The 18,622-nt window shown below is 45.4% G+C and overlaps 2 protein-coding genes and 1 long non-coding RNA gene across 9 annotated transcripts in view; 2 read left to right on the top strand and 1 right to left on the bottom strand.

Annotated features, from left to right (window-relative positions):
• Positions 1 to 1,265, top strand: part of LOC120954745 (muscle calcium channel subunit alpha-1-like) — a 53,814-nt gene extending 52,549 nt beyond the window's left edge. For all 7 annotated transcript variants that reach the window (XM_049610038.1, XM_049610043.1, XM_049610039.1 and 4 more), the window contains one exon: positions 6 to 1,265. In XM_049610038.1, coding sequence (XP_049465995.1) covers positions 6 to 233 — 228 coding nt within the window. In that variant the 3' untranslated portion in view covers positions 234 to 1,265. The remainder of the gene's footprint in view (positions 1 to 5) is intronic.
• Positions 1,266 to 11,891: 10,626 nt separating this feature from the next.
• LOC120959187 (ATP-dependent DNA helicase PIF1-like) lies at positions 11,892 to 12,714 on the bottom strand. The gene has a single exon (XM_040382397.2). It carries the CDS (start codon positions 12,473 to 12,475, stop codon positions 11,942 to 11,944), a length of 534 nt encoding a protein of 177 aa, XP_040238331.2. The 5' UTR covers positions 12,476 to 12,714; the 3' UTR covers positions 11,892 to 11,941.
• Positions 12,715 to 13,353: 639 nt separating this feature from the next.
• LOC125907496 (uncharacterized) lies at positions 13,354 to 16,600 on the top strand. Its single transcript, XR_007452715.1, has 3 exons — positions 13,354 to 13,917; positions 14,006 to 15,323; positions 15,475 to 16,600. It is a non-coding gene; the product is annotated as an uncharacterized LOC125907496 (long non-coding RNA).
• The last annotated feature ends 2,022 nt before the right edge of the window (positions 16,601 to 18,622 follow it).

Here is an 18,622-nt window from a genome sequence, read left to right as displayed (position 1 = left end):
TTCAGGTTCTAGCGCAACAAGGTCTGGGTAAATATTGTGATCTTGATTTAGTGCATTGTGCTCAAATGGAAATGCAAGAGGCGTTAGATATGACACAGGAAGAAATGGATTTAGCGGCCCACGAGCTAATGTTGGAGGAGCGATTTAAGAGGAAAAATTGTGCACCCGTAAAAGGTCAACCTAAGCGTGGAACCAATACTAGAAAGAATAAGAATCAGCAACCGCTCTTATAGCACCAAACTAGTATATTAAATCATGTTGTCATATTAGGAAGAAATATTGTACATCAATATGGTAGCTCTCATTTTGTAATTTTACCTTTTTAATTTATATGCGAAGAACATGTCGATCCTTTAAACATCAATTTAATTTGTTGATGAAGAAATGTATGTTTATTGTTGGTAACATAGTCAACATTTAAAAAAATGAAAGCACAATAATCCAATTCTTACGAGTTTAATTAAACCAGGTTGGATGCAAGTTTTAAAGATGTATGCAAAATGACTGAAATTCTCGCCTCGAATGACACCGCCATGCAATTGACAGCAATTTGAGAGGGCGCGCGAGGGCCCGCATGCCATATAAATTCAGAGCCCCAGCGCCTTCGCATTTGATGAATTGTGAACCTACGCAGTTTTTTCGCACCTAGTTTTAGCAATTACAATTTTAGCCCCGAGCAGGTATAACAGTGCGATTTGTAGCAAACTGAACACCTGAAGTTTGACATATTATTTTCCAAAAATGCACAAAAAAATATATAGTGACCTTTTCCACGAATAACACCGGAAAAAAATAATAACAAATAAAGATTATTTAAAATACCATAAGATTTCGAGCAGATGACTCGCAATCCTCGCTTTGTTGAACAGGGTGCCATAAAGTATGACAAAAAGGAATTAGTTTAAAATTTAAACGATTGAAAATTATATAAACATTATATAAACGTGATCCTTAGTCCAATCCAGGCGAGATTTTCAGCCATTTTGCCTGCAAGTTTGGCACTTGCGTCCAACCTGGGTTATAAGTACTTTGGACCCTTTTTTTCTGTGTCGTTAAAAACAGGAAATAAACACGTAGCCAATTAGAATTCCGATGATGAGAAATAATGCAAAAACAAGAATCTTATAAATAGCAGAAGCAGAAGAAACAAATTATCTTCTCAATATTAAACATTAAAACTGATATTGAATAATTACCAATTTAGTTCAATCGATGTCGGAAATGAGTTTTGAGAGATAAATAAAAAATGTTTTGAGAAGAACAAATTTCGATAGAAAGCGACACTACCTCTTATTCCATCATCTTTTTATCTCCTTATACAAAACGAAGTAAGAGGTGACGCTCACGTCACGCTCACGTTACGCTCATAGGTGAAACGATTGCTCACTATAGGATCTTCCTGTACGAAAAAGTTACTCACTATAGAACGGTTTTGCTAACCAACTATGGGTGCTTGGATGATTTTTATTTCTTTGCGGTGTTTCCATTCTCCGAGGCAGCAAGCAATGGTAGAGTGATTGAATCATTGATATATTCAGATCAAAAGACATATTTGTTTTCTTCTACACACGTGTTGAAAGTGTATCAATAATTATCAAATTATTCCCAGTGATTCTAAATAATTCTGTGGTGAAGATTCTACCTCGCTCCATCCGTTTTATCATGCGTAGTAGTGTTTTTTTGTGTAGTTCAAACCGTTTAAATAAAAAGACTTGCTTCGAACTATCATGCACTTGCTTCCTGTACCATCTTCCAAATGCAGTCAAATGCTTGCTTGAAAGGATTGCCAAATTGTTCGCTATGAACGTTTAACAATTACAATTTTCCATTGTACATTAACCCAAAAATGTGTGGTACCATGCAAAATAGTAAAACCATCGGAGCTGCATAACTAGGACTAAGTGAACAACTTTAAAACATGCATATAACGGGTTTATATTTCCCACGGAATAATATACAATAATAATATACACGGAATAAGGACATTCCTGGGCCATGGGTTTTTTTTATATGAGCACATGATGAAGCAACAAAGTTAAATGAAGTTAGTTTCATTAATTTTATTTGCATTTAGCACTCCTGGATACCCATGGCTGCTTGGTACACAAATAGTCATGCAGAAGATAGGGAACGGGTCAATAATAAGCCGTGACAGTGAGCCCTGTGGATGGAAGACCCATATGTCATATGAACATGTCATGACATTTAATGGAAGCTATTCCATAAGGTCAGCATGACTAAATGAAATTTTCGTATGTCCTATATGGTTGTAAAAATGGTCAATGATAGCGGAATAGTCAAACATATTCTTTACCACAACAACCGTTGTCGGCCAAGGCCTGCCTGCGCCACATCGGGGCTTGGTTTTTAGTGACTTTTTGATAACCTATAGCAGGATAATAGTCAGTCATATTGGAACTTGAACCCACGATGGGCATGTTGTTAAGTCGTACGAGTTGACGACTGTACCACAAGTCCAGCCGATAGTCAAACATATTGAAAAAGAAAGTGGGCCACGATTGCTAATGTAATGGAAACACTAACATTTGTAAATAAAACATTTAATTAAGTAAATAAGACAAAACTATGGAAGGGCTATAAACCGGGATAAGAATTGGATGGAAACCTGTACCAAGATAGCAACACGGACATAAAAAGTATCAGTAAAAAGACATCAAAAGAGAGCAGGAATGCTTATCTACATGTTTGCATGAAAACATTTAAATATGCCCTGCAGTCAGTATACACGTCTTAAGTTCTGTTGCGAAACCTGCAACCGGGCCAAATTAACTAGTCACATACAAAATCCGAGACTGTAACGTTTAAGGGTTCACATTACAGGGTTTTTCAGGGTTCGGATCAAAGTGGCGCGTATCTTTTCACTCACACTACCACACACCATTCACATCAGCCATTGGAATTCACACACATACAGGGGTTCGAATCATATAATAGACTACTTAATCCAATCGATGGAATGTTTGAAATGGTTAGGGGATGTTTGCAACGTTGCTATGAAGGTTTGCAGACGTAGCTTCTTCTTTTTTACGCGTTTTTACACTTTTTTTTAAATTGAAGTTGCTTACTTTTGGGTATGAAGATGTAATGCTTGTCACATCGCCGTGTGTTCCACCGCTAGTCGCAGAACGCTTTAACGTGAGATTTGAATTTCGGTGAATCATACCAAAAAAACTTTATTTGCGCGATTTTATCTGTGGCGTGTGTTTCTCCTACGTTGTGTTTCGCTATATGTTCGACTGGCTACTAACCTTTCACGGACCCTTTTATTTCTCTCTCTCTCTCTCCCTCTCCCTCTCTCTCTCTCTCTCTCTCTCTCTCTCTATCTTTCTATCTCCTTCTCTCTCTCTCTCTCTTTCTCTCTCTCTCTCTCTCTTTCTCTATCGCTCTCTCTCTCTCTCTCTTGCTTCTACTCGTAGGGCTCTCTATCTATCTATCTATATATATATTAAAATCTCGTGTCACGGTGTTTGTTGCGAGCAACCTCCGAAACGGCTGGATCATTTTCAACGAAACTTCGCACACACCTTATGGTGGTATGAGAATAGGTTTTAAGATTTAAAAATCATTCAGATGTTACACTAAACTTAATTAAATAATGATTTTCTAACTCCCATACAAAGAGCAGGATTGTTGTTGTGTTGTATACAGCTCTTTGACACTTGGTGTAAGGTGCCTGGCGGTTTACACTCGATGATCGGATCCTGAGGGGATACGGGCACGATACAACTATACCATGTAACAAAGCAATAATGGAATATTTTAGTTTTTTTGGAATGGTTCAGTTTGTCGGGCCAGCTAGTCGTCTATAAATGTCTCGCCTCATGCGTTTATAGTGCTTTATGGCAGCCTGGCTATATGACAGCCTGGCTATCTCTCGGGTACCGCTTATCAACCTATCGATCCAATCGATCAATCGACCCTTCTGTCCCTCTCTGTTCTGCGCGAACACCGTGTTTTGCGAGCGTTATTCTCGCTAACTCTCTCAAATGCATTTTACGCTCTAGATTGCGTTCTCCTCTGTTTCTATTTGTTGCTATGACTAGCTTAAGATGGCCCGGTTACAGGATTTTGCAACAGAATCCCGAGTGTTATTGTATCACTCGAGACTGTACTCAAACACCTTCACATGCAGTCCTGTTTCCCCTATCTTTATCGATATTTTCTTTTACGATCGAGCACATCGTCCTTACATGGCCTGAACAACAATTCTCCATGATGTTTGGTCCCTAGTTGCAGCATCTCAACCATGTAGATACCAATTCTCCGACAAAACTTGCTTTATCTGATCCAGATTACCAACCCCTTCTTGGCGAGACATGTGTTCGGTATCCTCATAACATGCCCCAGCGTTCGTATCCTGTCAGCCTTCACCATCTTCAGGATGCTCTATCCGCCGTACAGCTCAGCAAACTCGTTGTTCATCCTTCTCCTCCAAACTTCATGCTCGAACACACCACCAAAGGCGGTTGGAAAATGCGTCACTCAAACACGCTCAAAGCGTTTGCGTCTTCCGCTCGAATGATCCAAGACTCGGGTCCAGAGGGGACCACAGGGCAAATAAATGTGCGTTATATTTCACATTTCATGCGGACTGAGTCTTCTGGATCTCAGCAGTTGATGAAGCCCATAGTATACACGATTCCCCTGCACGGAATTTGCTGCTGATGTTGTTGTTCGAAGTAACAACCATACCAAGATAGACGAACTCCTCTACGACCTCGAGACTGTCGCCGTCAACTAATAAACTGCTCCCCAGTTGGTCTGAGTCTGACCAATGATTGTTGATTTGCATTTGAGTCGCCTGCGTTTATACGCCTCACACACACTCGCTGTTTCTCAATAATGAAACATTAACCATTTGAAAGTCATGAAACAATTTCTTCGGCTGCATACAAAATGACACCTTCCAGGGAGATGTTGAAGAGCAGACAGAACAGTCCGTCACCTTGTCTCAGAACCTGTGATCGTCAACAGTACCCTGTGCGTTTCGAACGATTCCGACATCAAATTTGATACTCTTTCCTTGCACTGCACCTCGTTCATAGTGGCTTCTACCATCCGGATCAAGTTCCCAAGAAAGTGGTACCGCTGCATGATTTTCTATAGCTCATACCGGACTATGGTTTTGTAGGCTGCCTGGAGTCGATGAATAGGTCAGTGGTGGATTTGCCTCCAACAAACCCTGCTTGGTAGCTGCCGACGAAATTTGTAGCTAGGGACGCATACGTGCAGAACAGGGTCTGGGACAGGATCTTGTAGGCGGCATTAAAGACTGTGATGACACGAAAATTCGAGCATTCCAGCTTGTCGTCTGTTTTTTTTTTAAATTTAAATGTCATGGGTGAAATAAACCCAGCATCCACTCATTTCTAGCAGTTCTTTTTGTTCCCAGATTCTTATAATCATGAATACACCAACGATTTCGAGGGTAAGCCTCACCGGCTCTGTTTTGAAGAGCTTTTCCTCTAGCTAATCACTGCCAGCAGACTTATTGCTCTTAAACTGCTTGATAGATGCAAACCATTGTAATGTGGCAGCATATCCCGTTGACAGAACTGATTGTCCTCCTTTGCACAAACTACCATCAATAGGTTCAACCCGGTACTGAATTTACTAACTTTCCGTTCCGCCTACATTAACTGAATTTAAGTTGAATTTAACCAAATATACACGAACCAAATGTGGCGGTCCCGTGGTACATTCGTCAATTCGAACGACTCAATAACACGCCCGCAATGGGTTCAAGCCTGGAACGGACCGTCCCCCCGTAGTAAGGACTGACTATGCAGCTATGTGGTATTGCATAAAGTCTTGAAAGGCCTGTATAGGCCGGCATGTCCTCGTAGGACGTTTACGCCAATTAGAAGAAGAAGAAGTACACGATGCAAAATTGATTTTATTTTTGCTAAGTTTTCAACTCAACTGTTAATCAATACTGTTGTGTGTCCGATGAGATTTTTGTCAACCGCAATAATTCTTAGAACACGAAATTCAACCTGTACACTGCTTCCATTCATGAGGGCAGAGTACAGTTGATCGTAATGATTGTTCATCTCCCATTAAAAGACACAGGGACCGCCACCGGCGTACGGGAAAGTTTGCTGGAGGTCCCTGTAGACCGCCATAGCGTGTAGACCTGATCGTGTTAATCTGTGCTCTACCTTCTGCAGGGTTTTATTGTAGAAAAAATGATTTGACAGTATCAAACGCCGCAGCTCTATGATTAACAACATGCATTCTGCTTAACATTCATGGTTTTGCTTTAAGTGTTTAAATGTAAGTTGATAATCACTGGTTTTTGAGTTTCATAAATTATAGATGATGAGTCCTGCAGTACATGGACGCTAATGTTTATACCCAGGAAACGGCGCCACAGTGGCAACAATTAGAAGCTTTCGTTAATCTCATCAACGTAGGTGAATCGTAAAATTACAATTATTTGTCTTAAATTGTGTGATAGGAGCCCGCTGCGCAAAGCGACGGAAGGCGTTATGGCGTTCTGAGAATTTTATCATGCCTTCCTTTTCTCTCCAACGGCAAATTTGTCGAGCAGCTCGTCGAGCTGCCCGTCCCTGGCTCCGCCTCATACCCCTCGCCTGAGCGCGCTGTCGAAGGTTTGGATGTGTTGGTGCGTCAGATGGCCAATCGCTGTCAGCCGTCGTCCGTGCTTTTTCCCTCCATAGCGCCATCTCTTTCTCGCGTGTGGTCAATGCTCATGAGTTGCTGTGGCGCTTAAAAAAACCGTTTATACACATTGCGGCGATGAAGTTGCATTTTCACAAATCAAACCAAAAAAGCGCAATGAGTTTAATCGATGCAATGTAAAAATGATTACGGAACCGCTAGCGCAAGATGGAGGGTTTGCTGTGCAACGCGCAGAACCCTAATTCGCTCTAACACGTTTCTAACACTAAGCTTTTGCTTTTGTCTGTTGTGGATTACATAGATATGCTAAGCATCCTGCGCATGTGTGTATTCAAAACTGTCGCCAAATGTAATTTCTTCCGGAATGTTATGATCCATCGGTCAACGAAAGGAAGGTGTTCATGAAAGGCGGAAAGACGTATTGAGGCCTATGAGGAGGGGGTACTGACACACTGCTGTTGGAAGATTGAACGGTATACTTAAATTGCCAGCGGATGGGGGGGGGGGGGTGGCCATGGGACTCCTACGATCATCGGTCACAGGCCCTAAAATTGTAGTCACCATGGGGGGAGGGGAGGTGCAAATGGTTCTCCAGCCACGGAGCCCTAACGACCATCTTTCCCGGGGCCCTTGTCGCTAATAATCTGTCCACTTGTAGACATACGGCATACTACAAACTACAAATCTTCGGCGACCGCCTAGTCCGCCTACCGTTAGGTCCACCGTTGGTTCATGACGGTGTTTTTTTTTTACTGTGGATGTGCATCCTTCCCCCTGCCTGCTGCGTATGCACCGGGCAGGAGACAGTGTGGCAGCATGCAGGTTGCACACTGGATAGGAGCGGGCCCGCGGCACCGCCATCATTCCGCACATCTGCATGCCCGTCGTGGGTTCTAACCGCGTATGAACCGTCCGCCGTAGCAAGGGGTTAGTCACCGGCTCCGGCTACGTGGTACTCAAGTCCTGAAAAGGCCGGCATGATCGCGTTGGCTATTACGCCAATAATAAGAATAATAATAAGAAGAAGAACTTAGCGTAGCAGTCCACACCCGGGGAAGAGTTTGTCTTGACTTTGTTGCTGCCGGGCTACCGCTGTGACGCGACAAATGCACGGAATGCACTCGATCAAAACATGAACCTACCGATCCGATCCCATTCCAAGGCATTGCCGGTCAATCGGCGTCATGATAACTACTCCAAACCAACAAGCCACCAGATTCTGGACGGACAGGTGCAGCACCATACGCGCACCGTAATAAACAAATCCAGAATCCTCTTTTGTATGGATTCAATTCAAAATGTTGTTTCCACTTGCGTCCGCTAGCTGAATTAGAAATAAATGTGCAATATATCACACGCACGTTTGCTTAGATCGTGTGTCTTTTTAATACCCCCAATAGCACAGCCGATCGCAAAGATGCCAATGCCAATGGTTGTGTTGACTCTCAGGTAGCGAGATCGAAAATGCGTGGACGTTGTAGCCGCAGCGGATGAAGATGTACGCATCAGAATCAAATAGTTTTGGGGTTTCCAAACGCGCGCACACACACAAACACACAAACACGAGCGCGCAATCCCCCTCCTCCCCCACTCCTTACCGCATAATCCATTACGGCTACCTTATCGGAAGATAAGCTGGTTCAGCTATCTTGCAGCGCATCCTCATCCAAAACGCCAGGCGGGGTGGGGAATCGCGACATGATAGAGTGAACGGTCACTTTCCCCGCGCTGTGTGTGTGCGTGTGTGTGACGAGACCCGAAAACGCGAGACAGATTTCGGCACATTAAAAAAAATATTTTATTGCCACTATACACTGTGCTACATGATGCTTAGAAGGTCGTTGAAGCATCAAACATGTTCAAATTAAAAAATATTAGATTAGTGTTAGACGTTCTCCTACGCTTGTTTTAAATAGCCTTCTTCACCCTCAATTGGCAGGGGCATCGAATGGTCTCATTTGCAGCGGCACGAAGTAAAATAAACCATCAATACACCGATAACACTTCAAATCCCAATCCAGCTTCTCCCACAGCGTCTCAAGGTCACACACAAATTAATAAATGCTAACACCCACCAATAACAATACACAACCGCAATGCACATATGAGTATCAACGCGTACACCGCAACAGCCAATCAGCTGGCGGCGGAAGGCACGGGCAGAAGCGCAAGTAAGGCAAGGCAGGGCGAGGGAGGGTGAGGGAGGGAGAAGAAGCGGACGAAAAAATGGGCGCCAATATTTTTAAATTTTTTGACCGTTTTTTTTTTGCTCCGCCGCCATAAATAGTTCGTCCATTTCGCCAGCAGATGGCGCTAAACTTGCTCGACCCAGCGCAGGAATCGCTGAAGTCCAGCGCGGGGATCGGGCCAAAATCTGCGCTGGCTAGCGCAGATTTTGGTACATTTTCTGCGCTGGAAACTGCTCGAATTTGCGCAGCGGGAAACAACAGTAGATTTTGATATTATAGCACTCCCGCTGCTATAGGTTTTGATGTTTTGATCGAGTGCATTCCGTGCATTTGTCGCGTCACAGCGGTAGCCCGGCAGCACCAAAGTCAAAACAAAAACCTTGCCCGAGTGTGGACCGCTATGCTAAGTTCTTCTTATTATTATTATTATTATTGGCGTAATAGCCAACGCGGTCATGCCGGCCTTTTCAGGACTTGAGTACCACGTAGCCGGATAGTCAATTCTTGCTACGACGGACGGTTCATACGCGATTAGAACCCACGACGGGCATGCAGATGAGCGGAATGATGGCGGTGTCGCGGGCCCGCTCCTATCCAGTGTGCAACTTGCATACTGCCACACTGTCTCCTGCTGGATGCATACGCTGCAGGCAGGGGGAAGGATGCACATCCACGATAAAAAAAACGCCGTCATGAACCAGCGGTGGACCTAACGGTAGTCGGACTGGGCGGTCGCCGATGATCTCTAGTCTGTAGTATGTCGTATGTCTACAAGTGGACAGAGTATTAACGACAAGGGCCCCCGGAAAGATGGTCGTTAGGGCTCCGTGGCTGGAGAACCATTTGCACCTCCCCTCCCCCCATGGCGACTACAATTTTAGGGCCTGTGACCGATGATCGTAGGGGTCCCATAGCCACCCCCCCTCCCATCCGCCGGCAATTTAAGTATACCGTTCAATCTTCCAACAGCTGCGTGCCAGTACCCCCTGCTCCCGGTCATCAGTTACCATTGACAGGGGCCTCAATTCGTCTTTCCGCCTTTCATGAACACCTTGCTTTCTTTGACCGATGGATCATAACATTCTGGAAGAAAACACATTTGGCGAAAGTGTCGCACACACACGCACGCTCACACCCACGCGCAGATGGCTCAGCATATCTGTGTAAGCTACAGCATACGAGAGCAAAAGGTTAAGGTAACAAAGTTATGCTTAATGCTTAACACGTTCAGCACGATGACATGCCCTAGGGACTGCAAGTGAGCTTTCCAATATGCCAATGTTTCACAATCAGCTTGCGTTCTAAATGCCGGCGGATAGAAAAGTTGATGAAAATCAGCGCCGGACTGAACGTATTAGAGTGAATTAGGGTTCAGCGCGTTGCACAGCAAACCCTTCAGCGTAAACTAGCGATTCCTTAGTCATTTTTACATTGCAGCAATTGAACTTATTGCGCTTTTTTGGTTTGATTTGTGAAAATGAAACTTCACCGCCGTAATTTTTGTGAACGGATTTTTGAAGCGCCACAACAGCTCGCGAGCTTTGACCACACGCGAGAAAGAGATAGCGCTATGGAGGGAAAAATCACGGACGATGGCTGACAGCGATTGGCCGTCTGACGCACCCACACATCCAAACCTTCGACAGCGCGCTCAGGCGAGGGGAATGAGGCGGAGCCAGGGACGGGCAGCTCGACGAGCTGCTCGACTAATTTGCCGTTGGAGAGAAAAGGAAGGCATGATAAAATTCTCAGAACGCCTTGATTTCTTCCGTCGCTTTGCGCAGCGGGATAGGAGACTAGCTTAAGATGGCCCGGTTACAGGGTTTTGCAACGGAAATTCCAAGATATATTCATACTTCAGTACGTCCAGTTACAGGGTTATTAAAACTGACACAAACTTAAAACAAACAGTTTCACTTTGGGATGCATTTATAGTAAACCCATTGGTCTAAGCTGATGACGCTGCATCGTGCTTTAAAGGTTTTGCAGTGTCTGCAAATTGTCCATGAAACGGTGAAGACTAAGAAAAATAACAAAAGGAATATATTGAACGGACATCGGTAGCTGAAACGTAAAATATAGCGCAAATCGTACAATAATAAAATGCATTTTATCGATGATGCTTTTTTACCTGCAGTTGGAAGTATTACCAAGCAGCAATCGCATAACGGATGACCGGTGTTTTCGTTTGATGAAATATTATCAATATATTAGGCCCTACGCCTACTTCCCTGGCAGGATCGCAATGATCTTCCTCCGTATGCTGCGCGGTGCCGTTTTCTAGGCCTTGAATCTCTTTCGGTTAGAGGACGCAATGCACAGTGTTCGATCATCGCTGGATTACTAAATGGCTCTATCGACTCATCGCCTTTGTTGCATCGAGTCGATATCTATGCACCATCCCGAACACTTAGGTCTAGAGAAACTTTACGGCTCGCTCAACCCCGTTCCAGCGCTGGTCGGTCTGACCCTATGTTCCGCATGTCGGCTGTCTTCAATACTGTCTCGGATTGCTTCGACTTCGACATCTCCACTCAGTGCTTCAAGGAACGTCTCCGGTTTTTGCCGTGGCCGCAGTGAATTGCGATGCAAATCTTGTTTTTGTTATGTATTTTTTTAATGAACTGTTACATCTTAATTAGGCCATACGGCCCGCTGAAGATTAATAAATAATTATAATAATAATATTAGTGTCTGCCAAACGAAAAATAAAAAATAAACATAATTGGGAAAACAGAAGGAATAATGAAGCATTGTTTTACTCACAGGAAAAACTAATACCCGCATATCTCATTCAAGCTTTGATAAACATAAAGGAAATGTTGGAAGCGCATTGGAAGCTTAAAATGAGAAGTGCTTTCACTGGAAAAAAATATATTGACTTTGTGTTTATTTTATTTACAATCGACTCAGGATCAATTATACCGTCCTCGATACAAAAAACCTTAAGAGAGAAAGATAGGAGAGAGCAAACGGGTTAATGATTAGAGTATTAGAGCATTAAAATAGTATTTATTCCAGTTGCAGGTAGTCGAAGCGAAATGTATAATATAATATAATATAATATAATATAATGCATTGCAGTGTTAGTTGGTTTGACAACAGTTGAAATAAATATTACGACAGAAAGGGTTGATTTGAAGATACCGGTACTTACTTGGTTGATCGCCAACTACTTCCCCGTAAACAATGTTTTTGGTCGCGACACCTTCATCATCTTCTCGTTCTGGATTCGGTATCAGAATGGCAATTTTGGATCGTGATGTCACACGGGATAGTGCAACGTAGAGTTGACCGTGTGCGAAAACGGGTTTCGGCAGGTATAGACCCAAATGATGTAGAGATTGTCCTTGTGCCTTGTTGATGGTCATTGAGAAGCACACCTGAATAGGGAACTGTTTACGGCGGAATTGGAATGCATGTCCTTTATCATTGCTGTCGCAATATATGCGAGGAAGCAATACGTCATCGCCGCGCCGTTTGCCCGTCAGTATTTTGGCGTGAATGTAGTTCGCTTTCGTGTGTACTATCTGCAGTCGCGTGCCGTTGCACAACCCCATGTCCAAGTTTAGGTTTCGCAATAAAATCACTGGGACCAATGCACAGTAGGCAACGGCCATACAAACGCCGGGATGAAAATTAATTCCTCGTGCTATTGCAGTTTTTCTTCATTTAATACAATTGTTCTTACTATACAGGGTAGTCCTACACTAAAATCGTCAAGACAGCGAAAAAAACTTAATAATTATCGCTCACAATATTGGATTATTGCGTATCAGTTAACAGCATCAACAGTAAGTGTTAGGAATTAAAACGAAGGTGCAATAAGTTTCTGACTGAACATGAATTTTTAAAATATTACGCACTAAAAAAGTTCTGTTTGTTATGGTTTGTTTGGAAAAGAGCGGATTCCTATCTTACGACCTTTTTTAAACTGTTTTTGGTAAAAGTAAGGCTCAGCCCTCTACGTTACGCTAGCGTTACGCGTAACGCCCGTTTATCACAAACCCAAGCAGTATTTTTGAACGCCTGTTTTAACCGCCGTGGATGAGCAAATTAATAGATTATCATGTATTAAAATTGCTTATTTTTACATGATAATTAGAGAAGCAACAATTTTTGAACAAACATAAAAAAGAATAGTAATCGCTAATAAAGATAAAACTGATTGATAATTCATGAGTATAAATAAATTATAATATCGCTATTAGGCTGTTTTTCCTGTATATTATTTTACCCTGTTTTTCCTCTCTTCAGCTTTGTTTTTTGCCTGTTTATTTCAAATGCCCGTTTATGACATATAGTTGGATACTGGTGGCTAATGGCTCATACAACAACACGTCAAAAACGCTCGCGCTATTTTCAAGAAAAAGTTTAATAAATTTCGGGGTCGCAGATGGTCGCAGCTAATTTTAACGAAAATGCGTAGGAAAATTAATTTCACTCGTCGTGTGTCTCGTGTGTCACGCACACTGTCGTACGCACACTAAGCGCGGGCCGCTTCCCAACCAGCAAAACCGAAGCTATTGGAAAACTTTCCTGTGTGCCAAAGCGAGAGAGCATGTCTTTTTTCTCTAGGTTTTGAACGGCACAACGCCGATCGTGTGGCCTATGAACGAAAAACGGGAGAAGGGGAAACCGATATCCTTCGAGTGACACACACGCATGCATCTGCATGCGTATTCCGCTAAACCGAGACTACACATCTCTCTCGATCTCCCATGATTTTTCTGCTATCGCGCTCATCCGGGTGTTAGGTATCCTCAGTCTGTCCAGAACTTTCACTGTGGAAGGATGTGTTGGAGTGATGTGTGATTTCTTGTGTCCCGTACTTTGCTCGTTTACGTTTTGTGCCGTGTTCCTTCTTCTTCATTTATGGAATGATTTATCCTTGTAAATTTCTAAGGTAAGTTTCTTATCCTCGTGTGTGCTTCAATGGATACATTCAACTAACACTTGTCGTCTAAAAAGTTACAGTGCACGCGCATGTTAATCGACGGTTGCCAACATCCCGCAAAACGATCGACGGAAGGAAAACGGTGTCCGGTTTTAAAATATAAAGGTAAGCGTTTCTATAATCCTATGTGCAAAATATTGTTTAGTTTGTTATAAAAAACATGGATTAATTATTGGTTAATTTTCATCAACAGATTTCATTACAGCTCTTTCGTAGAAGAGCGCACTTCAATGACGCCTAGGATACGGCTAAACATGCGCAGCACCAGTCCGTGACGTCATTTCCAGACAGGCGCCGGCTGAACACGCGCAGCACCAGTCGAGGATATCCTAGCGCAGAGGGTAGAAGGAAGAACGAGAGGAAGGGTAACAGAAAGCAACCGCAGCATTTGGAAGGGGTGAAGCATCCTGCCGTATACAGAGTGTGAGTGTGCCAAAACGCATGTGGAAAGAGTAACACCAATAAATAGCATGCGAAAGTGTGCATAAAGCAAAAAGAAAAAGCGTCACTACTACAACCAGCAATCCGAAAATATAAGGGGAGGGATAAATACAAATGTATGCGTAAGCAGGACCAGCAATCCAAGCATTTGAATGTGTGCGTCGGTTTGTGCCGTGCTGAAAGTTTTTACTTTAGCTGCTGCTAGTGTAAAAACTTAAGGAAAGCTTAAAGTAAAAATTTTTTACACGGGGCGCCTTCGGAAATTGTTGGCTGGGTTAGTGTGTGTTGTGCGCTCGGACAAGCAGGTGTTGCGAGCAGCCGGTCGAGCAGGGCTCCCGGCAGGGGACGGTACGGCTGGCGCGCGGCCGAGTATTTTAATGTGTATTGTGCTTGTGAGTTTATACTTATTATGTGTACTGTAATTTTGTATGTAATAAAGTACCTGAGAGCAAGTCAAAGACACAACAGTGGCGACGAGGATGGGATCCTCTTGCGTAAGGAGGATCCCTAGAAGAACCCGCGGTCGCCATCGCGATCGAGCGCGTCGGTTGGAGCCGGCGCCATCGCGATGGCACGGGTCCCCGCGACAGTGGGACGCCGTTCGACAAGGACCGCTGCCGCCGCCGCCGTTAAGACCGTGGCCCCGGCTGTCGTCCCGCGATGGGGACAGAAGGGACAGCCGCACACACACACTCGGCGATGTTTGATTCGCCGGGCTGCAGGCCCAGGGAGCGCCGGCAATGGAAAGGTCGAAGCCTGATTGCCGGGCCATCTGCGGCGACGCTAGGTGTCGTCGGGCTGCAGCCCAAGGAGCGCCGGCAGTGTAAGAGGCGAATTGTCTTTCTGCCTAGCTGCCGGGCCATCATTGGTGACGCGAGAGGTCACTGAGTTGCTGCCGCTGTGTTCGACGGAGAGGGGGCGAGATGCCATGCCCCGCTGCAGCCGTCGTGTTGGACGGAGAGGAGGGCGAGGTTCCATGCCGCCCCGCTGCAGTCGTCGTAGACCAGTGAGAGGGGGCGAGGTTTCATGCCGCCCCGCTGCAGCAGTAGTGTCAACGGAGAGGGGGCGAGGTCCCATGCCGCCCCGCTGCTGCCGTTGTGTTTGACAGAGAGGAGGGCGAGGTTCCATGCCGCCCCGCTGCAGCCGTCGTAGAACAGTGAGAGGGGGCGATGTCGCATGCCGCCCCGCTACTGCTGTTGCGTTCAACGGAGAGGGGGCGAGGTCCCATGCCGCCCCGCTGCTGCCGTTGTGTCGACGGAGAGGGGGCGAGGTTCCATGCCGCCCCGCTGCTGCCGTTATGTTCGACGGAGAGGGGGCGAGGTCCAATGCCGCCCCGCTGCAGCCGTTGTGTCAACGGAGAGGGGGCGAGGTCCCATGCCGCCCCGCTGCAGTAACAGTGTCAACGGAGAGGGGCGAGGTTTCATGTCGCCCCGCTGCTGCCGTCGTGTTTGACGGAGAGGAGGGCGAGGTCCAATGCCGCCCCGATGCAGCAATAGTGTCAACGGAGAGGGGGCGAGGTCCCATGCCGCCCCGCTGCTGCCGTTTTTTTTATTCGTCGGAGAGAGGGGGAGGTCGCATTCCGTCCCCAGTTGCAGCACCGACGTGTTGTTCCCGACGTGAAGGGCGAAATGTGTGCCGTCCTTGCTGCAGCAATTGTACCACCGCTACAGGATGCCATAACGGGCTGCTGGGATATGCTCTTCAGCCGGATGAGGCTTGCGGGACAAATCGGTCGCCGCCGGAGAGATCGCCAGCAGCAGCGTAGCAGCGTGCGGAACGAGTTGCTGGGAAATGCTCTCCTGCCGGATGAGGCTAGCGGGACATTACGGTCGCCGCCGGGGAGATATCCTGCAACGTCGTAGCAGCGTTGCGGTAGCCGGGTAGCGGGGTCGCAGCTTAGGAGCAGCATTTGCGTAAAAAAATGCCCCAGGACAAGGGTCTATGGCCGGAGGGTGTCACCACACCGATATTCCCGCTATGGAATATGCGCGTGTCGGTTCGACACCCTCCGGATAAGTAAAAGGTGGAGATGTTGTGGGCAGCCGTGCCGACCCCTGGACTTGCCGTGGTAGTTGTGCTGCCACTGGTCAATGTCCAGGAGACGACAGTGTGTCACGCACACTGTCGTACGCACACTAAGCGCGGGCCGCTTAGTGTGTGTTGTGCGCTCGGACAAGCAGGTGTTGCGAGCAGCCGGTCGAGCAGGGCTCCCGGCAGGGGACGGTACGGCTGGCGCGCGGCCGAGTATTTTAATGTGTATTGTGCTTGTGAGTTTATACTTATTATGTGTACTGTAATTTTGTATGTAATAAAGTACCTGAGAGCAAGTCAAAGACACAACATTAATCACCCATTTCTAATGCTGCATTCAATCGATCGTGGCCTTCATAAATGTACTTATACAGGTATTTAACGCTGCTGATCGACGTACACACCTCCACGTTGATGTGGCAGTTGTATTTATGACTTAGCCATGGATTTTACGGTACAACGTATTGGTTGCTCAGTTCAACTCGTTGTAAATTCACAGTACGCCCATTGTTTCGTCGACAATACTGTGGAAACCCATTTTTCGTGCTTCGTGTCCGGTCGCAAAAAGGTTTGGGGAATCCTTTAGTGCATTTGCCGTCCTTCATGCACGGTGCTGCAGGATTGGAAGCTCCACACGGTCCATGCATCATGCAGATCTGCACTGTTTGGTAGAGCTGCGGACACGTAACTGGATCTGGAAGCTCGGCGGACACAAACTTATCATAGTCCTCAAGAGTTTGCGGTTTATCTTCTTCGGCCAAAATCATCAGCAAGTGCGCATGAGGTAAACCACATTTTTGAAATTCAATGACGTGCATGCGCGCCACCTCAACGCCGAGAGCTCCCATTGTAAGATCATGCAAAAGTGCTTTTAGCTTTAGCCTAAATACACGGGCGGTAATATCGGGTCGATCAGGTGCCCGATGTCCCGGTAGTAGATTTTCTGTTATTTCGGGCCATTTAGGATTGCATGTGATGGTAATAAATAAGTCCGGCTTGCCCAATGCTCGCACAATCGCCATTGCATCCTGATACTGCGCCTGCATGTATCGATTGCTACCGACGAATGATGGTCCCAGTATTACGCGCGTACCGGTGCGTGACAGATTAGGTTCGGTCGTTTCATTTGGAACATTAGGCACTGATGGTACATCGGGAGCTGCCGGACCTTCGGCAGGCAAATGGGAAATATTCGGCTGCAGGTCTATTATTGTTTGTTCGGCACCAGCTAGGTCCATGAAACCCGAATAAGCTGCTGTGCGAAGCTGTGCCTGATGATCTCTTAGAAACTTTAGTCGCTGTGTCTCTATTTTACAGTACTGATCGACACAGTATTGCTGGAATAATCGCCTCCACGATGCAGCAGCGATTTGTCGCACATCCGCCAGCATATACGATAGGCGGCATACTCTCTTGGCGAAATTTGACGGGATGAACTTTCCGCATTCGATTGTACTTCTTCTTGTGGGTCTACATCATTACAGGGTTTTACAAGTCAGAATAGAATGTCAGCAAAACAATTTCAGAAGCTCAAGATTCACTTTAGCTGTCAAACGTTGTTGTTTCACCGCACCGATGCTATTTTCAATAGCGCAATTTGATTTTTAAATCGCTCAAGTTGTTTTTTTAGAGGTCTTTCGCATCGTTTTGCAAATTCAAACACTCATTTTTAGATTATATGATTGAGATCAATGCTTTTATTATTTTAAGCAATATATTTATGAAATATTACGTATTTATGGTAAAAATGGCGATTTTCTGTGTGTTGTGTCCGCACAAATGAAACGTAATCACAGTGTGTACGGCACAAACAGAATATGTATTTTAACAACTAATCTTTGGTATGTGTAATACTACAAACGCACGCAATGCGGGGAAAGGACGACTGATCTCTCTCGCGCCGCGATCCTCACTGAGGACGTCACAGGATGACAGCCTTGCTGTCAACAGTGAGCCCTCAGGATGAGGCAATACTGTGGAAACCCATTTTTCGTGCTTCGTGTCCGGTCGCAAAAAGGTTTGGGGAATCCTTTAGTGCATTTGCCGTCCTTCATGCACGGTGCTGCAGGATTGGAAGCTCCACACGGTTCATGCATCATGCAGATCTGCACTGTTTGGTAGAGCTGCGGACACGTAACTGGATCTGGAAGCTCGGCGGACACAAACTTATCATAGTCCTCAAGAGTTTGCGGTTTATCTTCTTCGGCCAAAATCATCAGCAAGTGCGCATGAGGTAAACCACATTTTTGAAATTCAATGACGTGCATGCGCGCCACCTCAACGCCGAGAGCTCCCATTGTAAGATCATGCAAAAGTGCTTTTAGCTTTAGCCTAAATA

The sequence above is a fragment of the Anopheles coluzzii genome, chromosome 3 (genome assembly GCF_943734685.1).
Source record: "Anopheles coluzzii chromosome 3, AcolN3, whole genome shotgun sequence".
In the NCBI taxonomy this organism is placed as follows: Eukaryota; Metazoa; Arthropoda; class Insecta; order Diptera; family Culicidae; genus Anopheles; species Anopheles coluzzii.
The sequence above is the reverse complement of the archived record's forward strand: the minus strand, read 5'-3'. Positions and strand labels throughout refer to the sequence as shown.